At 42.1% G+C, this 26,415-nt stretch overlaps 2 protein-coding genes across 2 annotated transcripts; both read left to right on the top strand.

Moving 5' to 3' along the window:
- Positions 1-694: 694 nt before the first annotated feature.
- grap2a (GRB2 related adaptor protein 2a) lies at positions 695-11,072 on the top strand. The gene is made up of 8 exons (XM_030058365.1): positions 695-920; positions 6,526-6,682; positions 6,843-6,934; positions 7,074-7,193; positions 8,881-9,070; positions 9,682-9,780; positions 9,956-10,072; positions 10,336-11,072. Exons 2-8 carry the CDS (start codon positions 6,605-6,607, stop codon positions 10,513-10,515), a joined length of 876 nt encoding a protein of 291 aa, XP_029914225.1. The 5' UTR covers positions 695-920; positions 6,526-6,604; the 3' UTR covers positions 10,516-11,072.
- A 1,389-nt stretch (positions 11,073-12,461) lies between these two features.
- Positions 12,462-25,648, top strand: fam83fa (family with sequence similarity 83 member Fa). The gene is made up of 5 exons (XM_030058362.1): positions 12,462-13,133; positions 18,134-18,301; positions 20,220-20,341; positions 23,639-24,432; positions 24,906-25,648. Exons 1-5 carry the CDS (start codon positions 12,663-12,665, stop codon positions 24,953-24,955), a joined length of 1,605 nt encoding a protein of 534 aa, XP_029914222.1. The 5' UTR covers positions 12,462-12,662; the 3' UTR covers positions 24,956-25,648.
- The last annotated feature ends 767 nt before the right edge of the window (positions 25,649-26,415 follow it).

Raw genomic sequence — 26,415 nt, 5'->3', positions numbered from 1 at the left:
CAAGGACAAGCCGGGACTGGAGCCTCGGCAAAAGGGAAATCCAAAGTTTTATGTGTTTCAGCACCAAAGAAGTGCCACAAATTTGAAGTGGAAGTGGGAAAAGGCCCGAAACAGTCCCAATAAAAGCAACACAAATTCATTAACACAGAAATTTCAACACAAGAACACGTGTATCTATCTATCTATCTATCTATCTATCTATCTATCTATCTATTAACTGACAGCTCAGGGATAATGAGCAGCAAATAATTTGTGTATCATATCAGCAATATACAGCAAAAATCTAAACAGAAAAGAAATTGCAGATTACAGAAATTTATGTTATAATCCTATTCTGTAAAGGAGAGGAAATTTTCTATTTGAGTATGTGAGTGTGTATGTGTGTGTGTGTGTGTGTGTGTGTGTGTGTGTGTGTGTGTGTGTGTGTGTCCACGTGCCTCCATATGCACTACAGAAATAAATAACTATATTAACATTTTTCAAATTTCTCGGAACACATTTCCTCTTTCACAGAATCGTCATTTTTAACTGGTGCCACAGAAAATGGTTGATAAGCGTGTTTTTATTCTGAAATTCAGAGTCGGAAGTGGTATTTTGGTTCATCCTGGTAGCCTTGACTCTCGGTTTGAACAGAGGCGGTCTCTGAAACCTGTTCAAAGCGCGGAGCAGCGCCGCGCAGCAGTCGTGCGGAGTGCGCCACGCAGGAGCGACACGGAGCCCATCCCCGCCTCGTTCACAGCCCAGCAGCCCAGCGTGGGACCCTTCACACTGTCCGGGCGGCCCTGCCGGGAATCTGATTTGTTTATGTGAACATTTATGACTTCCAAATATGCCGTTCACTGTCTGGGAGAGAAGGGGCCAGCCTTAGAATAAACTTCCCAAGAGTTCACCTCAGATCCAGAACGTGGACAGGAGCCAAGGTAAGACTTTCTCATACATCTGATAATTCTTCATTACGGTCATGCAGTCTGTGGTGAGTTTTTTACTCTTTTCCCACTCACTTCTCTTCCTCTTTCTATTTTTTCTCACATCCCTGCCCTTCATGCATATGGGAGATCACAGAGGATGAACTTTTACAGCTGCTGCAGCTTCTCACAACAGATATCGAAGATTTATTGGTGCCTGATTGGGGAGAAGTCTCTAGAGCATCTATAGTGCTCAGCAGTAAAACTAGACTTTTTGAATAGATTGTAAAAAAGGCCCCTTCTGTCCGGGCTGTGAATGTAATCGTTCATGAAGACCGGTAAAGGTTGGTTGCATCAAATTCCTGGTCTCATGCCTGTGTTGTATGTGTTGATTCAGTCCTTTTGTTTGAAATGGCGAGTTGGTTCCTCAGTGTTATCAGTTGCACATTAACCTCCCTGGCATTGGGGAAGTGGTTTCAGAGGCTTGTTGTTGGAGCAAGAGAGAGGATCAACAGAGGTGAATTTAAATGACTGCATGCTTCATCGGGTGCAGGATTAAAAACATGCCTCGTGTTTAGGCTTTTGAATAGAGTCAAAGGGGACCTGTGCATGTTCAAGTGCAAGAAGTCAACATTATCTGAGCAGACTGGTCAGAAATCAGGATAAGAGGTCACAGCCCTGATCTTCCTCTGATGCCATAGCTGGTTTTGTCTCTGTTTTTGACAGCGAGCATGTCCTTCTATGTCCTCATGTGGAATAAAATGTTAAACTTTGGCTGTAGATGGGAGGACGGCGGGCGGCCCTCTGGCTCCAGAACTTGTCCCGTAAGCGCAAGGTCCCGGGTTTCTCTCCCATGCGACAGCAGCCCTGCATCTTTTTCAGGTGTCCCTTGACCAAGGTGCTCGACTCCAGCACCTGCCCTCGCCCAGCCAGGTCACTTTGGATAAGAGAACAAGCAACATGCCGGACATGTAAATGCTCTCACAAAGGGGAATTGCCCACTCTTCGATGGTGACCTGGTTTTGATTTGCATTTCTCTTGCCATGCTTTTCCTGTATGTCGTTTCACCTGACCGACACCCACTGAACTGTGCCAACCAACTGTCAAGGCTGCAGAGGCTTTAACTTATTTTACAGAGGTCTGGCACATGTGCTATGGTAACCACGGCTGGCCCGTCTTAGAGGTCTGCTGAAGAATGGTCTGTGTGCTAATAATGGCCAAATATAGTAAAAAGAGAAATGTGAAAAAGATAGCCGTCGCCCGCTCAGCCACCACTGTATGGCAACAGTGAGGCCATAGAGGCTGTGAGCCATCTTAAACAAACAAGACTCAGCTCCAGAAAGGTCAGACACCAGAAAATGTTCAACTTCCAACATCCAAGCCGAAGTTTGACTCACAGTTTTTGGGCGGTGTACTGCGGAGAAATGACACCAAACATACACATTTTCATTTTCTGTGTGTGCAAAATGAGAGGAAAACTGGAACTGAGGCAGTGAAACCCCCCCCCCCCCCCCCATGCAGCTCTGCTAGCAACGCTGTCTAGTACTGAAACCTCAACTATTAAGCATTTTTGCATACAGGCCTGTTGCACACTTGGTGCACGCTGAAACTAAAACCAGGGTGCCATACTGCCACTAGTGTTCAGCAAAAAAGATCTATTACAAATAAACCACAAACAAACAAATTAAGCAGCTCCTGCGTTACCTCAGTACCTCATTCAGTGGCTGAGTCCTTCAAGAGACTTGTAAGCAGACTTGAAAAATCAGCACAGCACAGGAAAGCCACTTTACTCATCACATTTCACTCCATCCGCTCTGAGGGACGACTGGACCGTGACCCTCAGGCTCGTGGGGCGTCGGCGCTCATTTGTCACCATGGTTCATCTCGTATAAAAACCGAATTTCCTACAAATTTGTGTTCAATAACGCACTCGATGTGTGAGTAAAGAGTTCTGGAGGTTTTATGGCACTCCTTTGGCTGATATCTTTGAGTTGGAGCTGAGAGTTGGAGCTCTCCTCTGTGCTTGTGACCAGTCATACCGCAGCACCAGATCTGCTTCACACCTGTGTCTAGACTAGTGATGCGTTGTTTCCTTTTTTTTTTTTTTTTTTTTTTTTTTGAAGGTTTACCGTCTGCAACACTCAAATGCACCTGAGTCAAACTTTACGCAGCTAAAAGCAAACTTTATACAACCAAAGTGCTCCTCTGGCGGACGGAGCGGTTCATGTCAGTGGAATGTAATGATGGCGTCACATCCCGCTCTTGACCTTCTGCATGCTTTTCCCGTCAGAGGCTCCTCTTGATGTTGTTGTTGTTGTCATGTGCAGTCTGCTGTGAGCCCTACACCTGCAAATATGTAAATATACAGTGTTGATGCTGTAGCAGGGGAGAGGGACTACATGAGGGCTTCTCAAAGTCTGAGACTGCGGGCCTCCGCTCGGACAAAGCTCTGAAAAAGCGCCGGCTCAATTCCTGGATTGAGGCCTAACAGTGCGTCAAACTTCAAACGGCACACAAATACATAAAAAAGCGCTTTACTCCAAAGGCAGTTGTTCTGCCTCTGGGAAAGTAGGAAAAACACTAAAAAATCCCCCAAACTATTACTGAACTATCTTTATAACCAACTGACAAACATTTAGGCTATTCTAAGAGCATGATTTCCTTTTGATAACTAAAAAAAAAAAAAAAATCTGTGTATGTATTAGAAATTCCCCATAGATTTTCACAGCCTCCCTTATAACTGTCTGGCGGCCCCCCTGGGGATGCCCGCCTCCCGCCTTTGAAAACCCCGTGCGCTCCACGTCTGTGATTGAGCCAAAAGCCCTCTTGTACAAAGATGGAAAAGGCTTTATACAGTATGTTATATGAGGACAACTCTGTGCATGTAATTCAATTTCATCTCCGTTATCTGTGCATCCGGGCACATAAGCGGAGGTCTTTGACTCACTGTTTTGTCGTTTTGTGTGTCCACATCCGCCCTGAAGGAGGCTGGCGCTCACAGGCACAGAGGGGGCATTTTACTGCACTAAGTACAGCACGTGGGATCAGGACGGGCATAACAGTGGTCGCAAAGAGGAGCCCAGCTGATGAAGTGAAGCTATGAGATAATTAGAGTGAGTTTTTCATGATACGCACCCCCACCCCCCTGTCTGTGGAGGCCTTTATGGCAAACAGAGCAAAGGGTTTATTCAAAAGTGTGGGAAAATAAGCAGCAGAGGTATCAAAGGTAATTGCTCTCATGGGATTTGGATCCTGACGGGAGATTTTGGCCAGTATTGAGACGTTCGCCTGCTTTTCAGAGGTTTCACTTGCGCCTTTAATTGAAGAATTACATTTTCCCTAACCACGCGTTGACCTCGCCGCTCCCGTCCCGTCCCAGCTTGAGCACAAGTGAGTTAGACGGGTGCATATGTGGAAGTCGCTTGTGTGACTGTTACCTATTTTAAAATGCTTAATAAAAAAAGATTTTCCAGTTCCTGTATTTCCTACGTCCCATCTCCCCGTCCTTCATTCATATCTGGAGTGTGTGCAACCTGCAAGCTGAGTCACATGGCCTCACATACAGTATATTTACCAGGCGGTGAACTCACAAATACAAGAGCAAACTGTCATAATTTATAAATGAGACACTGACAAATGGGCACAATCATGATCAGCACCAGACAGAATTAACATGATGAATCTACAATAAAATAAAATAAAATAAAAGCCCAGTACAGTTATAGTGTTATTTAATTGTTGCTCCATGTAAGCACAGCATGTTTTGATCCAAAGGAAAAAGAAACAACATTGTGATTAGGGATGCACAATATATATCTGCACATCATTGATATCGGCCAGTAAAGGCTTTAAAATGAAATATCAGTACCAGCCCAAAATCAATATTTCTGCTGATATGACCGAATGATAAGATGATGCTTCAATTATGCCCAAATCCTTGATGCTCCAGTGAATGTGCGCGTTTTGAAAAGCATTGTGTCTTATGTCTGAATCTGCTTTCACAATAAGAGTAGACATAAGGAAATATTAATTCCACTACAGGTGATGTTCTCTGCAAGTAGGTGGGAAAAATTAGGTGATATATCGGTACTGGCATCAGCAACTGGCCGAAAGAGTTGGAAATTATTGTCATATCAGCTGTTGTGCATCTGTAATTGTGACACTGATTCGAAACAAAGTGAATGAATCAAATGTGATATGCTGAAGAATTTAAAATAGTCTCTTTAACACCTAACATAATGGTTTAATCTGATTTTTGAGTTTTAAATGCAGCATCAGAACAGATCAGAACAGCGCTCCCTTAAAAGTCAGAGGTCAATAAAAAAAAAAAAAAAAAAAATTACCTGAATTTTATTATCACTATCACTGTTTGTAAGTGGTGTAAGTTCTTACTGGTTCATGGTGGTTGAAAAGTTTATTGCACACTACAACCTGCTTACGTGCAGAGATTGAATTCGGCTCATTTCACTGGATGCCATAGCAGCTTCCCTTCTCTTTTCCGTTGTTTCACCTGAAAACTTAATTTGAATGACGATGAAGCCTCGTGTTAAGAGCTTTTCTCAGTCGTTTAGACACAGTCACCACATGTGTCTGTCTAAACAGCGCAGCAAAACCCCACACCGTTAACACATTTGGCTGCAGCACTGTTTCAGCTCTCACTGTGTTCACGCGGAACGCGAATGCTGAAGCTCATTTTGCAAAAACTCCTAAACACAGTCGTCACCTTGTGGATGCCGCCAGTCAAAAGACATTGGGTTTTTTCTCAATCAGCCATGTGCAGTCCGTTTCCTGCTGGCGTCGACTCTGTTGTTCTTTGGGTAAATCATTGCATGCATGATGCTGTGTACATTGTGTTTGTACAGAGAGAGAGGGCCGGTGTGATGTGTGATGGGAGTGAGCCACTTCCCGTGCCGCAGCTGAAGAGCGGCGTGTCTGTGTTTCTGTTTTGTCTCATGACAGATGTACGTGTTAACCTGATGCTTATCAAACTGTGAATAATACAGGCGGCTTGCTGGCATGACGGCGATTGTATTTCCTCTGAGGTTGAGGGTTTATGAGCCACATTCCTGTTTTGGTCAGAATTTGGTCCTCAGTTGCATCAAATTACCATGTGGGCAAAACCTTATATTGTATCAGCTCTTTCACTTTATTACTGTAAGAAACTTTGATGCTGCAAACTTTTCACAAGTTAACTGTGTTTGTTACAACAAGAAAAAGTATTTCATTCATAGAGCTACAGTTTTTACAATCTATAAATCATTCTGTGGTCTCCAAAAAGCATCTTGTGACCCCAAGAGATAAAGGTCTAGCACGATCTCCGGAGGATGTGTGGTATCTGCCAAATGAGCAGATTAACGACAAATTGCTAGTGACAGCATGTTGACACCTCGGAGGGAAAAGTGTCTCTGCGCTCATCGATCAGATTTCTAAATATCTGAGATGCATTTTCAAGCACTAAACGAGCTCATGTGCTCACCAGAGGGTGTCGGGCCACGTTGATTGATCTGTGAGCGCCACAGACGAGTGTTTTGATTCCCTCCAGGGGATTTTTTATTAATTCCTTAGCTTGAGGGCTGAGAACCTTAAAGTTCCTCAACTTAATCTTTCTCCCCCCCCTTAGAAAGACCTGGTGTGGACCCTCTGCTGATAATCCCGCTGCTCCTTTTGTTCCTCAACATCCGGCACTTTAGTCTGTCCCAATGGAGGCCAGAGGGAAATATGATTTTAATGCGACGGCAGATGACGAGCTCAGCTTCAGAAAGGGCGATATACTGAAGGTGAGTGTGATGATGATCACAGGGGAAAACTGAAAATGTAAGTTGCTTGGATGTTGTCAGTGTGCCTCGAAAGTGTTTTCTCACTTCTGCACGGTGTTCTGCCTGTTGACCCTGTCTTGCTGATATATATGTATATTTTTTATGTCTTAAATCCTATTAGGTTTTAGCCACACAGGATGATTGGTACAAGGCAGAGATGCATGGAAAGGAAGGATACATACCACAAAACTACGTCGAGTTACACACTCCGAGGTGAACGCCAGTTGCATGAGGAATGAAAAATGAGAAATGAGAAATGACATGCCTTTTGTTTCAGTGTGCTACTGTGCCTCGTCTGTGGCAGGTTTGCATCAGACATGCGTGCAACATTGTGGTCTGTGTGTGTCTCCAGATGGTTCCAGGAGAAAGCCAGTCGAGGCTCTGCAGAGGAGCTCCTGAAGAACGAAGGTGTGGGAGGCTTTCTGATCCGAGGCAGTCAGAGCTCCCCTGGAGACTTGTCCATCTCTGTCAAGTATGTGTGTGTGTTTGTGTGTGTGTGAGTGTGTTAAGTTTATTATATCTTATTTGACATGGACATTGCAATAACTTTATAACTGCAATATGCAGTTATACAGTCCCTATGATGGAGATTTGGTTTAAAATGAAGGATTTCAGCAGGATTTCTCGGCATCATGTCAAACTGCGACCAATGTCATGACTTACCCAAAGACCCGGCGGTGTCAAGCTCTTGAATCTCACCAAGCAAGGTCTGAAAAGTGAATTTGTGAGTGTGGGAAAGTGGACACAAAGTAAATTTTCATTTTTTTTTCTTGCGGCATGGCACTTGTGTCATGGTAACCGCAGCTGGCCCATCACAGAGGTCTGCAGTGCTAAGAATGGCCAAATATATAACAGCCAGGCTATAAAAAGATAGCAGTTGTCTGTTCAGCCGCTAATATATGGTAAAACTGAATAGTCTGATTAAGTATGTTCACCTTGAAATGTAGGTTACCACTGTGACACCTGTAACGTGTCTTTAGCCTTAGCTTCTACTCCAAAAACAAGCTGTGAGCGAGCTTATGGCCAGCAGGCACATTCAGCAAAGCAACAGTTGTTAATGTTAGTTAATAAAATTGCAATAAGCCACTGCTAATGTCTTGTTGCATGTTATCAGACATGTAATGGTAGCTAATGTGCATATCAGATATGCGATAACAGCATGACAGTGATGGGGAGCTAACCATAAAGTCCAGAAGACCACATAACCATGTTGTTCATTTATGGTGAAATAGTAAAGTCAAAAAAGTTAAAGTTAAAAATGTAAATACCTCCAATATGGCCGCAAGAGAGGACTTAACCCTATAAAGCCTGAACTATAAAAGAATTGGCAGAAAATTCCAATTTTTTGAAGCTGAACCCTTTATTTAGTCCTATAACAAAATATATATAAAAAAAGAAAAATCAAAAAATATGTTATTACACAAGCTTTCTGGTGTATGATATATGATATGTACTTGAAGTGCCAATGGTATGGTCCAGGGTGAACAGGGGAAGTGTTCAAAGGTATACAACAGTATTTTGGTCAAGTATTGATTAAACTGAAAACGAAAAACGGAATTGAAAATGTGTATCATATATGATACAAATGGCTTTATAGGGTTAATTCAGGAGTTTTCCCAAGGTCCTGTGCTTCCCCCACTGTAATTTATTTTGAAACTGAAAACATCTTCATGTTCCCTCAATAAAACAAGAAGACTAATGTCCATACCACCTGTGTATCCATAAAAGTACAGTATCTGATGGTGCATGTGCAGTAAATATAATGTGTGAAATGGTGCTTATATCTGAGCTTGTGACGCTCAGTGTCACATATGTCATTAGATTTCATCAGATGGATTTCATAATTTATATAAAGGAAATGCAAAATCATGATTATGCAGTCTTGTTGATATGGCATTATTATCCTTTTAATGTTGAGGGAGCATATGACTGAGGAAACATGGGTCTGTTTTGTAAAAATTGAGGAAACATGTGGCCACGGGGACAGAAGGTGGACCCCCTGACCTGGTTGCTGTAGTTATGTGTGTCGTCCAGCAGAGGACAACCCAGCTGTGGAAATGGAAGGAAATCTGGGATGAAGGAAGATGGAGACGGGGTTTGAGTTGCTCAGCCACATCTCATAAAACACACTTCTTACTCTGCACCCAATCTGCCCTCAGACACGAGAGCGACGTACAACACTTCAAAGTGATGCGGGACGCCAACGGCCAGTACTACCTGTGGGCCGACAAGTTCAGCTCCCTCAACAAGCTGGTGGACTTCTACAAGACCACCTCCATCTCCAAGCAGAGGGAGATCTACCTCAACGACGGCACCCTGGACAGCAAAAGCCCCTCCACCGCCGTGCCGGTACGTCTCAGTCCTCTCACTTGTTTGGGCTTTGATCATACAAATCGAGAAAGGATGAAACATTAACTGCAGTTTCCGCAAGACACTGACATTGTCTTGTTTCTTTGGGCTAAAGAAACAGAAGTAATATTAATGTGTTCATTTAAAAGATCACTGTAAGTAATTAAATTGCAATGTGAAGCTCTTTATAAATTTCGAGAACCTGTTTCATAGAAAGCAACTTGCCTTCTCATGTCATTGATAAGACTATAAAATCCATGAACATTTTATATCAACTCCTGCTATAATAACATAAATATATTTTATCATTTATGCAAGACTGTTGGAATATCCTTGATCATTTATACTGTCCTGTAAATAAGTACTTCTCAGTAATTGCCAGTCCCGTGTGAAATAAATCCATCATCATGTCTAGATCGCGCTGCTTCATAACGCCACTAAATAATATTTAAGCAATCAAACTGTGTCAGCGGTTACCAATTATAACTACCAATTATAAGAGCTCCGGATATCAGCTTTCCATGCAGTGTGAATGAGTGGATTGAAGTTAATGATGTGGCTGTTTTGATGTTGTAATAGCTACTGACATCTTGTTGTGTTTCCCCGCCCAGCTGAAGAGAGGGAGTCTGCCTGAACAGCGCGGCTACGCCAACACGACGGCGGCTGCAGCTGCACCGCGCCGGGCGTCGGACCAGCCTCACACACAGCTGGTACACACTCCCTGCTGTAGGATTATTATCACTAATTTAATACCAGGCTGTCGGGTTCTTGCTTTCAGAGCCATTGAAAGCGGTAGTGTGTGATTTGGTATATACTGGAGGGGTGGCTCTGTACTGGCTGGTCACAGCTTATAAACATGAAGTGTATGATGATTTCTTCCCGTAGATTAAGAGAGTTGGTCTAGAAGAGCGGGCCCACACCATCGGCCATACAGGAAGAAGCAGCCCTGTCAGCTCTTCTCCTGTTCCCCGTCGAACAGCAGACACCATGCCTCTCCCTCAGGTGGGCCTCTCGTCCTTTTCCTCTGCTTATAGCCTGAAAATGCCAAATATAAAACAGCAAAGATTTGACTCCTTGTAATGGCTGCTGCAAGAATGGATTACAAAAAAAAAAAATGATAGCCTTTATTTTTACTAGCTTTTAGAAGCTCTTCAGCTCAGATCCACACTCACTCTGACTTGTGCAGCCTTCAAAATGCGTCGCACTCACTTCCAGCCCGCTATCAGTCCTTGATCAGTGCATGATTTCCTTTCACTATCACGCAGAGGCCAGCCGCCATGCAAGTGCAGGCGATGTACGACTTCACAGCAGAGGAAGACGACGAGCTCGGTTTCTGCGCCGGCGAGATCATCGAGGTGCTGGATCGCTCCGACGCATCGTGGTGGAAAGGGAGGCTGCGGGGCAGGAGTGGGCTGTTCCCCGCCAACTACACGTCACAGCTGTGAGAAACTCCCCCGGGCGATGCACTTACAATACTGCACCCACACACTGGAAAACTTGCTCCTCAGGTGCACGGGGCTGTGAGTGTGTGTGTGTGTGTGTGTGTGTGTTTTTTTTTTTTTTGGCGACAAACACAAAGACAGCACGTTGGGTGACTAATGTCGTCTGTGATGCAGCACGTCATCAGCGTCATTCAGACCCCGGTGCCCGAAGGACTGCAGCACAATTAGAGTTTTAATTAAATGTTCATGTTGGAAATGTGACTCAGCGCGGTGCCTGTTCACCACTTATTGAACATTCAGTACTTTTTTTTTTTTTGTGTGTGTCTAGAAGTAATGAAGGAGCCGAGACATGCCCGCTGAAATCTCCCATCACTTGCTACAGATTTTGTTTGTTCACTGAGAATCCACATAACAACCATAACTGGTCCGGCGTTTGGCTGCAGTATAGCTTGTTTTAAGTGGTGTGTCTGTCACTCGTATTTATTTGCTAATCGCTCATTTGCCATTCTGCTGCAATCACTGATTGATGAATAGATTGTAAATCAATACAGTGGCCTACTTTTTTTTTTTTTTTTTTTTTTTTTTTTTTTTGCTCTTGGTTTGTCAGTCATGTGTTGTAATTGTGCTCACAACATACCAAAAGTTTTGTCGGATGAATTTAATTGATTTCTCATGAAATGTGCAGGCCTCATCTAGTCATGTAGCTGTCTTGCAATACATTCACATGGAAATAAAATTATTTTTGTCAATGATTTCATGGTAAATATGTGACTGTAAGGTTGAATGAGCTTTCTAGGTAAACGGGGTCTAACGAGAACCACTCTATTAATGTTTTTATTGAGACTTTTGTATCTGTCTTCAATAGGGTTGAAGTTTTTATTAGCCATACCATACTTGTTAATATTTTTTTTATCTCCTATATATATCACCATATTATCATTTTCCAGTGGGATTTTATGGAGAGTCATGGTTTAGCTGTGATAGTTGTATAGCATCCACGTACATGTACAACCCTCTCCTTTGAATAATGTAGAGTTGCTTCAAGGCAGACAGAAAAAAAAACAAACAAAAAAAAAAAAACCAAAAAAACAAACAACAACAACAACAAAAAAAAAAAAACGCATGTAAATCGGTTGGTCTCCAAAATAAAAGCCCCATGGAGTCTGCTCTTGGTGACTTGGCAGTGATTGAAAACATGCTTTAAAAATAATAATAAAAATAAATAAGTAAACAAAAATCATGTTGCTAACTGATATGTAATTCTGTGGCATTGCAGACAATCATACTAGACATGATTTACATAGATGCATATGTTAAAAGTGTTATAAAATCATTTTTTTTTTCTGGGTTAAAAGCAAAGTTTCATTGTATATTTTGTAGTGTTGTCCTTTAGTTTGCTCTTACATAATCAGATTGATTTGATAGTCACACCTGCCGACCCCTCCTCTTGCTCCTCACCACAGCTCATCGGCTGCCTGTTCGACACATCCACGACTGCACTGAAGTTTTTAAACTGCTTTTATAGGAAGGCACTGAAACTTTACATATTTTGGTGAAAAAACTGTGAAATCTGACCCTCTGCTGCATATATCGTAAACACAACAAGCTCATCTTTTTGATAGAGTTAAACTGGTGTAAGAGAGCATGTGAGGAATAATTTCCCCATGAAATTGGAAAATTTTTTCTATTATTGACTCACTACAGAACTATGCAGCTGTTTACTTAGCAAAAACTGCACATGTTTTTTGCAGTGATTGGCTGGCTGACAAAAAGTGGCTAAAATCCTGTGATGTACACTCACTTCAAAAATTTGAACTGGATTCAAAATCTCCCCATCCATTAAAAAAAAAAAAAAAAAAAACTCCACTGCATTCTTAATTTATATAATATATCTAAACCACTTTCTCTCACTCTCTGCAACATGTTCAACAGGCTGTGGATTTTATTTTGAAAAATAAGGCTGGAAGTTCTATTTTGAGGCTATATTCCGCCACTTGACACTGTTATCACTCTTAGCTCCTCCCCCCCAGCCTCCTCGTGAGACACCGGACGTCACCAGCGCACCTATCTCACCTGTGCGCAGGTAAAGGTGTGTTAGAGCGGCAGCGCAGTGGTACAGCCAGCACTTTGTCGGAGGTCACCAAGCTGCTATGGCCGAGTCTCAGCTCCGGTGCATGGACGATGAGCACGTCAACGAGAAGATCCCGGAGTCCAGGCCGGAGTTTTACTACAGCGAGGAGCAGCGGGCGGCTCTGGAGCAGCTGCTCAGGAACGGAGACGGCGCTTTCAAGATGCGCCTCAAGGAGGACAACATTAAGGACTTTCTATCCGCCCGGGAAATTAAAAAGATACGACAGAGTTTTCGGGAATACGATACGGACAGCGACTCTGAGTCCGGGGAGCATGAGAAGTCCAAAGAGTCCAGTGCGGACTCCGGGGTCCACTCCACATACTGGCCGCAGATGTCCGACACGGAGGTCCCGTCTCTGGACATCGGCTGGTCGGGCAGCAGCGGCTTCTACAAAGGGGTGACCCGGGTGTCGGTGTACACCCATCCACCCAAAGAGTCCAGCCCGCACATAAAGGAGGTGGTGAGGAGGCTCATACAGGAATCACACAAGGTAATCAGGGACAAATGATCCATAAAAATAATGTGTAAACCATGTGAACTATTGTTAATTATCAAACGGCACCAATATCCACCAGGATCCTATCAGCAAATAGCCTACTAACATTTAACATTTCAAGTTGTCCAAAGTCTATTTCAAGTACTTCATTACTTCTAAGTAATTAACCAACTTTAAATCAGAACTTGTTTTGTATGATGAACATTAAAACAAAACCAGCAGGTTTCACTCCCATAGGAATGCCGATCCTCATTAATTACATTAGTTTGATAGCAGGGCATTTAATATAGCTTAATACATTCCTTTAAGATGTAAAATTATGTCATGAACCTAATTGACCTGCTGGATAACGACTTTACACCCCAGGGGAAGATCAGTGTGTCCTACTTTAGTTGGGTAAATTGTTCCAGGCCACAAATTTGTACAGCTTTTCTTAGGTTGCTCTCTACACAGAAGTTTATTACAGTCATGAGCCATAAAGCTTATCGCTCAGTCTGTATGTGGTGTGTGTCTGACCCACTTGCTCTGGTTTTCTATTACGATTGTTGTGTAAAGTTCAAAGTAATTGGCTACCGTTTGTCACGTGACAGCAGCCCAATGAACAAAGAGACAAAGACCCCCAGGCAAAGAGCGATTACTGTCACTCTGTGATTTACAGCAGGGACTTTCAACCAAACCAAAAGTGATTTTCAGCTCGTTTGACAGTTTTCATTGTCATAATATTCAAATAAAAACATCTATCTATCTATCTTGTGTATCTTTAGTGGTTACTATGTACCTGTTAGATTAAAAAAAAAAAATCCTGCCCATTAGAATCAGTCAGATCAGAAATATTTTATTGATCCCCTGGGGGAAACTGATTTTTTTTTTTTTTTTTTTTTTGGCAGATTTTGAAGCAGTCTTCCCCCTCCAATCAAACAAAACTGCCTTTGTCTCTCTGGCTCATATCCAGTTTGTTTTAGACTTTTGAAAGATGCCTCAGCGTTATGTCCCAGTCTCATATCCTGTTACAACAAGAAGCACAACAAATTATGGAGGCAGCAAGGAGTCACCTGCTGACATTTTAATCCATCTTGAGCCTAAGTAAGATTACTTGGATGAAAAGCGATTTGGAAAAAAAGTACCATATAACCCATCTATCAAAAAAACCTATCTATCAAATCAACCCTATCTATCAAAAAAAAGTACCTATATATCAAAAAAAAAAAAAAAAAAAAAAAAGTGAATTTCCCAGTCTGGGATCAAAAAGTATACCTATCTATCTATCTATCTATCTATCTATCTATCTATCTATCTATCTATCTAAATCGAAGTCAGACTTAAAATTAATTAACTCTGTTACATATTTCCTACACAATGCAACAAACATGAGAGGACAGAGAGTCAGAGTGATTAGTTTCTTTTCTACAGAGTTTCTTTTTAAAAAAAAAAATACACAAAAAAGCAAAGTAAAGCATAAATCAACACAAAAATATATTCTCTGATAGGACAGAAGTGGCTTAGTCATTTGAAAAAACTGAAAATGTGCATGGTGATTATGCACAAATGTCATTAGTGCATTCATTTATAGACACTTGTGTTATTACTGTGACCCGATGAGGCCCACAGAGCGAAGGTGTTAGCCTCTGTGTCTTCTTTCATTTCTTTTTACCGGATTGCACTTCCTCCCGCTTCCACCCACTTACTCTTTACAGCACCTAAATAATAAATAATTAGGCTAATCTGCATGTTATGCTCACAGAACATCACTGAAAAGTATGGAAAGAGGGAAAGGGTTAATGAAGTGCACAGAATCAGTGATCACAGTACAATCTGTGATCTTGTGCGAGTTTTAACAAGCCGAGTCACATGTGGAGGAGTTAGGAAAAGCTCTGAATGTCAGTTTCACATCAAGACTTGTATCAGATGAATAAAAACGTGCTCAGCCTCGCCACATGTAAAAAAAAAAAAAAAGAAAGAAAAAAAAAGAAATGATAACGGCCCTCTAAACTGAAGGCCGGGTTTGGGTTGGTACAATGCAAGCCTTCTCTCTCCCACCCACACGGAGACTCTCACTGCTCTCTCCGGCTGGTTGACCTCCCAGGAATGTGACCTTAAGTTAAATAGCACGATGCTCAGTTGTGACTGGTTTGACGCATCGTGCTGGAGGCCGTAGCTGCGCGGTAAAGAGATAGGGTTTGTCCTGACTGGAACACAAAACACTGTTTCTCTTTTTGAGGTGTGGAGGATGGTAACCCGACCCAGAGCAGATAGTGTGACTGTGTGGGACCGGTCGGTCAGGGCTCTGAAGAGATGGCACTTTGAAAGTCACGACGGTCTCGCTGCGGGGCTCTCGTGGGTGATTTACACAAACTTGGACACATAAGTTGATCCTCTTTAGTTTACAGATGCCGGCTCAGGGCCTTGACAGCCTAATTAGTTGATTCTGTGCTGCAATTGCTCCCTTTGAGGTGAAGTATAATCTACCTGCCAAGAGCTGAAAGAGTACTCGTAAGCAGTTCAGTCACTCATTATCATTCACACACAGACACACCAAATAAAAATGACAATAATAATGTTAACATGGTACAAAATAAATGTCAGAATCTGTTAAAAATATAAAAATATTTACTGAAAAAAGCTATCCAATAAGATAAACTAATACAATATACAATTAATTAAAATAACTTTCACTATTTGATATAAAAAGAGCAAGTAGCAGAGACTCATGATGAGCCATGAGCCATGATGCTTGATATCCTATGTCAGGCTATTTCAAAGCCATGGAGCCATGATTTAAAAGGCCTGGTCGCCCCTGATTTTCAGGTTAGATCTTAGAATCACAAAAACTATAATTTGGGCCAGCCCTATACAGGCCTTAAAAGTGATAATGAAAATCTTAAAATTGATTCTGAAACACGCAGACAGCCAGTACAATGAAACTCAAATTCATCGTGCTGGACTGGTTGTGCATGCTTAAACATGAACAATGTGAGTTGTTGGAATTTAAACGAGATGCGCTGAATGGAAGAGTGATGATCTCCAGGTTCTTGGGAGGCGGAAGCGATTGGATCTGAGAGGTTTTCTGTAACTGAACGAAACAGGACTGGACTGTCATTTTTAATTGGAATTGGATTGGATTGGAATTGAGTTCTTTGTCAAAAGTGACATCAGGATTTCTGCAGGTAGAGGTGATATTGGCAGAGAGTGAGCCAAGTTGTGATGAAATGAATTTGTACTTGGTGTGTGGGCCTGTGATAAAGGCTTCAGATTTGTCTGTAATCAAATGAAGGAAATTATGCAACAATCAGATTTAAACATCATTCAGGCCTGTTTGGACAGAGTGTAACCGCTCGTGCCCATTGCTGGAGGATTTAAAACACAAATAAAGCTGTGTGTCATCAGCATAAGAATATATGTGTCGCAGTGATAACATTTAAATGGGAAAAGCAAGGGGCCGAGGACTGACCCCTGGGGCACTCCACATGTCAAAGTCAGGGACTCTGTGGTGGATCTGCTCATTGTTAACACTTAAATTCCCATTTCAGAGATGAGAACCAAGAGAAAAATGCACCTCAATGTACCTGTTTTGCCCTTGAAGAAGACTTGAGCCCGAAACATTGGGCATCTGTTTGTAAATGGAAGAAAAATAAAAAAGAGAGGATAGGACAAGTCAGTTTGTGGTCCACTACCATTTCAGAGATAAATATACAGTTGTCCTTCGCTATAACGCGGTTCACCTTTCGCGGCCTCGCAGTTTCGCGGATTTTTTTTAGTGCAATTTTGCATGCTTTTTTATTACTGGACTTATTTTTCTACGAAGGTTTGAACTTTGAGAGTGTTGAAACAAGAGAGAAAGGTAGACAGGAAATAAGGGATTATTTTTTTCCCCAGTGAAAAACATTTAATTTGGGCTGTCATCACTTGACATTAAAGCGATACCTAACTGCCCACACACAAAACTGTGCGGCAGGAAAATTTGTTTGAATGGTGTTGGATCAGGCCCAAACATTTACACCATAATGGCAGTAAGGAAATGGAAAACGTCTCACATGATAATTATAAAACGCACCCAGAAACATAAAGTGAAGTGCTGCCCTTTTAGGTTTTTCTCACTTTGAAGATAGATTCCCCAAATCAGTATTGGTTCTCTTCTATAAGACACTTTTACCCTTGTATATCGAAAAGCTGAGTAGTTAATCCTTTGACTCAGAACCTGTGCTGTTGTGCGTAGTCTGTGTGTAATTATGATGAATTTTGACATGGCTTTTGAAATGATTAGACGAGGACATTAGTCGTAGCAGTTGTTGGCAGATGTCCAAACTGTTATGAGTAACCTGTTTAATTACCTGGAAAAACAAGTTCTTCCCCAATACCAAGTTATTGTTATTTCCTCGTAAATGGATGTGCCCAGGTTTTGAACCATAACAATAATAACAAGATAGTGTCGGTGTGATTGAACTTAGCGACAGTAGGAGTTGCGACAAAGTTTGGTTAAGAAGCAGATTCTTAAAGCTTCACTCAGCAATGTCATGTCACATCTTGTCATATTGCCTTCAATTTGTAGTGAGAGGCGATTGTTATGTTTGGATTTCAGTACTCAGAATCATGTGCTGTTGGCAAACCACACACAGCAATCCACCTGGCTTATGATCACTTAATACTAATGAAAAAAAAATCTAACATTGTTAAATCCAGTTTTCTTGTGATGAAGTGCTGCTCACTGCCGTTCAGGACATAATTCTGACTCCATAAAGCTTTGAATTTTTCACCTCCTGTGGTGAAGTGACCAAACCAAACGCACAGATTTCATCTGGGCAAACAGGGCTGATACTGAACCTCAGTTCATGAGAAAGGGAATTTTCTTCTGCAGCCCCACTTTGTGAAGCCAAGACAAGTGTACTTCTTACAAAAATACCTTGACTGTTGCAACTTTAAAATTCACTGACACACTTTGTAGGACAAGTTCAAGTTTCATCCTGTTGTGTCACTGCTCTCTCTCTTTGGGTTTGCAGGTGGTGGCCATCGTCATGGACCTCCTGACAGACCTGCAGATCCTCCAGGACCTGCTGGATGCTTCAGCACGGCGAGGGGTGGCTGTCTACGCTGTGCTGGAGGCCAGGGGTGTGCCCCACTTCCTGGATATGTGCACTCGGCTGCAAATTAATGCAATGCATCTAAGGGTGAGAAAGCACTGCAAACACAGGAGAGCATTACGGAGTGCAAGCATAAGGAGGAGGCTTGCTTAAACAAGACGCAGCTGAATATGGAAAAGTTGACGGCAGTGTCTTGGCGGGTTACTGCCTGAACTCCCGTGGCAGACAGTTTCAGTGTATGCTCTGATTATTAACAATTAAAAATGTCTTCAGTGTTTAAATCCTGTTTATCTTGAAACAAGTTAAATAAAAAATTCTGTCAATGGAATGAGATAATCCCATTTGTTTCCAGTGTTAATCAACTTGTTTGTAGAAAAAAAACCCTCAAACAAGTCAAACTGCACTGCAAACAAATAGGATTATCTCAATCCCACTGGCAGATTTTTTCACTTGTTTTAAGAAAATAATGACGTAGGCATTATGTTTGAGGCCAGAAGCTATTTTATGCAAAACTCTACACACAAACCACAGAAACTGACATCAAACCAGCAAATCAGTATATATCTTTTGCTAAAGCAAACAACTCTTGCAAGTCTTCAAGCTTAAAAAAAAAGGTTTTGCATCATTGGAATAAACACATGAGGCACCAACTATGCACTGATAGTACAAATGAAAAACCTTCACCTCCTCCTCTTTCTTTTTCACCTCCTCGTCCTCGTCCTCCTCCTTCAATTCTCACTCCTCTTGCTCTCTGTCCAGTATTAGCCCTGAGTCTTGTCCAACCCAAATGTTTACCTGCGCCCTCCTTATAGTGCTCAAGCTCTTATGTGTAAGTGAACTCATTATCTAAAAATGTTTTTTTTTTTTTTTTCTTCTCATTTGTCAGTGTAGAAAGGCAACTGGGAAAATAGTGTAGCAATGTAGAGATCAGTGTTCACAGTTTTGCACAAAGCGTGTTATAAAATGACAAACTGACTGTAAAGCTGAGAACTTGAATTCAGTTTGACACACCTGGTAAATGCATTATCTACAGGTGTGAAAGGTTTCAGAGATGGCGCTTCAAGAATCACTGTTAATGTTTAAGCATTCAGGGAAAAAAAACTAACACTGAATATGTGACTAAGTGACTTAAGATGGAGATTTTTTTTGCAGTGTGACAAACTCTTTGAGAGTGTAGTAACTCATAAGCCTGTGGTCATTATCACTCCATAATGCCTTTTAAGATAAGCAATCTAATCTAGTATCTTAATTTCTTAGATGTTTTAGTAACCGCCGAGCTCAAAGCCATAAATATAATAATTTTAACTGAGTAACAGGCATTTTAACACAAGCTTTGCTGCCCTGTTAGTCACGGCACCTGAGAAATTTCACTAAGTGCCCATCTAGATATGTGAGGAGCACTTCACTCAACCAAATTTTGTCACCCTATCTCCACGGGGACACACTACATTGCCTTATCTGGTGCATGCAAAGCTTGCAGCTCTCGTCCAGTTGAAATGGAGCGCAGGAACAGCCGGCCATAGTGGTGTCGGTTGATAAGGCTGTGAAAGGCCCTTTCAGAGCTCGGGGCTCTGTTACTCTAACTTCTCAGAAATGAACATTCATAGATCCTGAGAACAAATCCAGAGAGCGTAACTCGATGCTTCAGCTCACACAGGGCTGACAGTTTAGGGTAGCCTCCTCCCAACGTGGCTGCTCACTCTTTAATCTTTCTCTCCATCTCTGTCTTTTCTCTCTCTCCTTCTTCTCTCGTCCCCCTTGGTAAACATATGAGGCCGGCTTGTATACATAAGAGGTTTGTGTTCGCCGTTTGTCTTCGCTGAAAGTTGACTTTGGTTTGCGAGCGCCGATGCCACAGTTTGACTTGGCATCTCCCAAAATCAGCTGCACATGCATGAGAGAGCGAGGCGCTGTTTGAGGGCTGTGGCTGACTCAGTTGACACAAGCTCATGCGTGCGATGCAAAGCCAGGCCGAGTGTGTAATTTAGTGGGTGTTTCTTCACAGAATCTCCGTGTTCGAACGGTGAAAGGGGCAGGGCTGGCCTTGTCCTTTGGCAAGCTCCCAGGATCCCTGTCGTCCAAATACATGCTGGTTGATGGAGAGAAAGTCATGTTTGGGTCTTACAGGTGAGTGGGTCTCCCTCAGTGTCCATCCACTGCCTCACACCAACACAGGCGGCCGCTCAGAGTGGAGTTAAGTCTGTGGCGTGGGAATTTAATACCAAAAACTGCGCACCTAAGCATTCAGATCTAACATTTGCTCTTTTTAGTGGCCTGCTGTCTGCTTTTGTGAGGATGTGGAATAAGTCAAACAAGCTGTGAACACCAAGCAAATTAGATTGAGTTGACATGACACTACACTTCACCCTGACCTAGTTCTACTGTATTTACATCAAATTAAATTCTTTACTACTGAGAGAATCCAAAGGCGATCAAAACGAGAGCCAAGCAGAAATACAGAAATTTAATTCATTAAACGATTCATCTTCTTTTCACAACGCAGGGCATTTAAATAACGACGATGGCAATAATTTTGAGGTCATTATCTGTTCAAAAAGTGACGAATTTCTCCGTTGTTCATTGTTTTCAGTGTTTGTTCTAAAAGTTATAACCTAACCCTGATAAGGACTGTGATTATCAGGGCGGGCAAAGACAGAGGTGTGAGGTGTGAATCAGATTAGATTACCTTAAACCTGACAAGAGAAAGCAGCCGGCTGCGTTACAAGCTGTGCAAAATGTCTAAGCCAGCAAACCTAATAGCTTTTCAAAGAGGTCTGGAGTCATATGGGACTGTTGGCTGCAAAAAACACACATTCCTTTCCTCTTATTCTCCGACTGACATTGTTAATGTGGGAAAGCCGTGCACACACAGTTTCTTGTTGCAGGTCAAAGTGCTGTGTCACCCTAACTGACTGAGCCAGGCTTGCAAAACCAGAATGATAATATTGATATTAAGTGAAGGCATTTAGCTTTTTGTGCATTTCCTGCCTCTCAGTGTAAATGATTAATTAGTTATACTGAAATAATAACACTGCATCTGCAATTATTAATCCCTGCAGTCCTATGAGGAAAGAGTGACAGTCATGCCTCTTAATATGATCAGATATTCCAGTAAAAATATCCATGAAATACAGGAAGGCGAGGCCTGGTGTACTGTGCATCAGCTAAGGTAAATGTCAAACAAATTTATAAGAATGGGGGTTAAATGATGGGTTAAATATGACCTTACTGTAGAGCATTACAAGCTGCTAATTACAAGAATGTATAATGAATGAATCCTCTGATAGCTGCAGTATTTAAAGTGCAGAAAACAAAATCTGGGTTAAGCCACTGCATGATCCCAAGTCTGAATGCCAGTACAGTCCGTTTTCCTGCATACTGTATCTCCTGCCTTATCTGAGGACGTCCTGCTTGTGATTCATGTCAGCCGACTCTGAGTCGAAGTAATTCGTCTGAACTCTGGAGGTAAACTCCTCCACTGACCACACCAGTAATAACACACTTTTAAAACCTAACCGGCAAGCGCATTAATGATTTACTGAGTCAAAACAGCGCTGCGTTTTGACTCAGCACTGAAACAGATGTACCGATGTGACTCACCTGCAATTTTATAATTCCACTTTGGATGAGATTATGAGTCAGTTTGTCAGCCAGAGGCATTTTTATGTCTCCACAGTCAAATATGAGGATAATATACATACGTTTCTCTTTGTGTTAAAGGATGTTTTGCATGGTCTTTGCATAGAATCTTACTCGTCATTATCACCCTGGTGCTTGGTCATGCTTTCAGTTTAGCTTATAGGAACAACGTTATAGCAAAGCCATGGCAGTGTGGGTGTTACAGTCAAGAATAAGTGTTTACGTGTCGTGCTAAATGCCACATCTCAATGAAATGTGAGCAGGAGTAAATGCTTTAGAACACAGACAGACATATCAGCACAGGTAACCTCTGTATCACAGGTGTTACTTTCAAAATTAACCCCAGTGGCCCAAACAAATGATTCAAGTTCCTCTGAAATGAGAATTTCTTACATTTTCATGGAACCGACCACCTTAAAATCCATGTTCTTTAGCTGATTACTCTCAGTTCAGGTGTTAGGCGTGGTAAGGTATGGTATGCAACTTCTTGGTAATGACATCTTTCAAAAGTTTCACACTCAAGTGTGAAATTGCCTTCACACTTGAGTGGCTTTGTTTTAAATTAGCGCCCTAAAACATCATTGATGAATGCGGGCGTGTGGTTACCAGGGGTTGTTTGACAGACTTTGTAGGACAAGCTCAAGTTCAAGTTCAGGCTTATTTAGAGCGCTGTGTGATACTGGGCTCTAAATAAGCCTTTACAGACTGAAAGGGCTTTGCTGTGGGCATGACTGACAAATGTTGAGCCTTAAAACCCCCATTTTCATAAAAGCTGTAGTGACAAAATCCCAGTAAAACCTTTCTTTGCCATTAACCCTCCTATTATGTTTGGGGTCAGTTTCACCCCAGCCAATGTTTAACGTCTCTAAATAAATGATTAACATCATTTTTTTTGCTTCATATTTAATGAGTGTTCCTAATGTAATGGGCACTACCGGGTAAAGATGAAATTGACATGATGATATGCTTTCAATGTCCTGTACACACTTTGTAACGCATTGGTTATAAATAACAAAAATCTGTACTTAGAAATAATATAAAGCCATTAAAACACCAAAAATTTATATTTCTTTCCAATTTTAGATCAGTCAGTGAGATTTTATGGTGATTTGCATTTTTTTCCATTGTCGCCTAATAGGAATACTGGATGTATAAGTGGGGGTGGGAGGGAGTTATGTTTTATTTATTTGTTTTTTTTTTTTTTGTATATATTTATTAAGTATTAAATAAACAAAGTACTTGACACATAAACTTTGATAACAGTTTTAGTTATAATAATTTTGTGGAAGTTTAAACTGCAGGGGTCAAATTGACTCCAAACATAAAAGATGTTCAAAAATGTGATCATAACAGGAACCAGGATGTAAAGTTTCTGACTCGTGGTGTTTCCCAGGCTCACGCCGTTTACAGCTCGCAGCAAACGGAACGAATTAACATCCGCACGGCATAAACGAGGCAGGAATGAAATGCAAAAATACACAGGTGTATTTTGTAAACTGTCAAAATGCAAAACAAAAAAAAAAGTCTCCACCTGGAGTCCTGTGTTATACACTCACTTCTGAGTCTGTAGCCCTGAGGGACTCAACAGAAAACCCATTGAAAGAACGACCAAATAAAATACGGTCAGAAAACTGCTGATCACCCTGTGTGCACTGACTTACATGGGACTAATGGAAAAACATCCTAAATGATAACATAAATTGAAATAGTCACAGAATAACCAACCACTGCAATTACACAATAAGTGCAGTACAGCTCTAACAAAATGTGTGTTTTCTCCTCTAGCTTCACCTGGAGCTCCTCTCGGATGGACAGGAACACCATCACCGTGATGTCGGGACAGGTCGTGGACTTCTTCGACAACGACTTCAGGGAGATGTACGCCGTGTCCGAGCAGGTGGACCTCTACAGGGAGTTCAACATCACCAAGCCGCCTATTCCCGCGCCGATCAGGAAGCCGCCGGTGGAGCAAACCCAGCCCCTGCCGGTGTCTGCCTCCCGCTTCCAGGTGTCTCTCGGCGAGTCCAGACACATCAACCTCAAGGTGCCTGCGCATAAATACCACAATCCTAAGTATTCCCTCGTCGTGGGCAACAGCCTGGTCCACACGGGGTCCCTACAAGACCTGTCCACCGCGAGAGACTCTCTGATCGGCGGGCTGACCCAGAGGAACGGCTTGCAGAAAAACATGTCCAACGCCAACGGGGGCAGCAGCGAGAAGCTGGACAGAGTCTGCCCACAGGCGCCCAGCTCCCCTGTGGACGAGGACGAGGATGGGAAGGGAGGCCTGAGGAAGATGCAGGGTCCCGCTGGGAGGAAACGCAGCTCGTTCAGGCTTTTCCTGAAAGGCAGAGGAGCCAACCAGAGCGCAGAGACGATAGAGGAAGGCGTCGCCACCCCGCAGAGCCTCTCCCCGACCCGCAAAGCCGCAGACACCAACAGCGTCGCGTCCAATGAGCCGGAGGACTCGTTTGAGATCGTGGAGAAACCGACCCTGCCCAAACTCAAGCTCAAGAAGGCCCCCAAGCTCCCTCAGAGGAGTCTGTCTCTGCAGACCATCAACACAGCAGACGATGATGGTATTATTAAATCTTCTTTATTATTTTGTTCTTTTGATTATTATTCTCATGTGCTACCTTTCTGACTAGGGCTGAACAATTAAATTCAAGAAATATCATTAAACTCACAAGATGGTCAAGTGCAATATTCAAATCACCAGAGCTGCAGGGTTTTTTTTATTATTGTAAATCATTGGAAATCAAATATTATGGTACTACAGATATGCCCGGGCCTATGATGCAGATTTTCCAGATGTAGGAAAGCATGATTGTTTGGTTTAGACCGCAGCAAAGGTCACAGCATCATCATTTTAATAAATTTATCATGCAAAAATGCAAACCACTAAAACTGTGAATCATGACTGCAGCCACAACATCTGCAAAATTAATCGCAGTATGATTTTTTTTTTTTTTTTTTTTTTAACCATATCGCTCAACCCTACTGTCGATTTACTGTGCGGCTAATCCACATTTCATTCTTGTGCCACCGACAGGGTTCAAAAGCCGTAGGCGGCATCAAAAGAAGAACTGTATCCAGTCATGAGTGACAAAGACTGAGCAGCTCAGAGCAACAAGAGGGCACCGGGGGTGACGGCCGGAGCGTCTGATGGTTAACCACGCCGCCGCGGCTCAGTCACAGCGGCACATTTCTGCATTCAGGCGACAGTCCTCACAGGAAGAGAGTGCAGCGTCCTGCAGTGTCGGGCTGGTACACCGACAGCGTTTACATGCACACAAGAAATCAAATTATTATTGTGATTGCTCAAAACCCCCAGTTTACGTGTGATAGGTCAGTCAAATTTCTCCCAAAACCCAGCGTGAGCAGCCTCAGTAGTTTTCTACCACACCGTACGAGGAGTGTAAAACCAAATTGTGAAAAAAAAAAAAAAAAAGTTAATGAAAAGTTAATGAAAACACTGACAGTAATAGACTGTGTGTGAAAGAATATGAGAATATTAGTTGATTTCATGTTGTTACACTAAATCTGTGAATAAAAATAAGTTATTTTTGCCAATAAGACAAAATACAGAGAATGCAGTTTTTTTTTTGTCTCCCTGATGAATTAAACAAACCAAAATCGTGACTCAAAAACTGCAATACAGACTGAACCGTGGGTTTATTGAACCAAAGAAGAAGAAGTCTGCAGCACTTTTTTTCATTTAAAAATTATTAAGCATTCTTCAGCATCTGTGTAGAACAGATACTGAAGTTCTTATTCTCCTCAGTGTTGTAAAGTGTGTGTCTCTTTTCCTGCTGATGCACACACGAGAAAACATTAAGAAATCCGAGTATGGGTTGTGCATTGCCCAGTCATCTGTTTTTCTCAAGCTGAAATTATAGCCGTACGTGCTAACCACATTTCTCTTAGCCCCTTAACCTGATTCCTGAAGTGCATGTGAACGCAGCGTGAGTGTGTGTGTGTGTGTTATTTTCTGTTGTCGTCCACACGGTGCCTTATGGGACTGACCACTGATGAACCTGTGTTAATGTTTACCTGAACTGAACCCGGCACTTGAGGCCTCCTTCAAGTCAAGGATGCCTTACGTCGTTGTGTCTTAATGCAAATGGAGAATATTGCCATTATTTTGATTTTCTGTCATAGTAACAACTTTTACTGTTCATAAACACTCTAAAAAAGCTATTGTTTTTGTACTAAATTATTCCACCGTCAGTTGTTTTATATGGTCGTTGACTTCTGTGCGGTTGACAGACAGACCTAACCCTGGTACTGTAGTGAGTTTGCGTGGTGGCTGTGTGTGTGTTATCCAGGTTGCTATGGAGAAAGGAAAAGTGATCAGTCGTGCTCTCACTCGGGAGTGTCTCCTTACCAGGGAACCCTTTGGTAACAGAAAGAGTGTTCATCCGAGTGTGTTGTAAAGGCCGTGAATAATGCAGCACGACTCAGAGGTGCATACACCCTTGTTATACTATGCAACCCTGCTTTATGATCTGTATGTTTTGTTTGTTTTTTTTTAAATCAATACTTGTATTCTTCTCACTGAG

This window comes from Myripristis murdjan, chromosome 8 (genome assembly GCF_902150065.1).
Source record: "Myripristis murdjan chromosome 8, fMyrMur1.1, whole genome shotgun sequence".
In the NCBI taxonomy this organism is placed as follows: Eukaryota; Metazoa; Chordata; class Actinopteri; order Holocentriformes; family Holocentridae; genus Myripristis; species Myripristis murdjan.
Note: the sequence above shows the minus strand (reverse complement) of the source record. Positions and strands in the feature narration are given on the sequence as shown.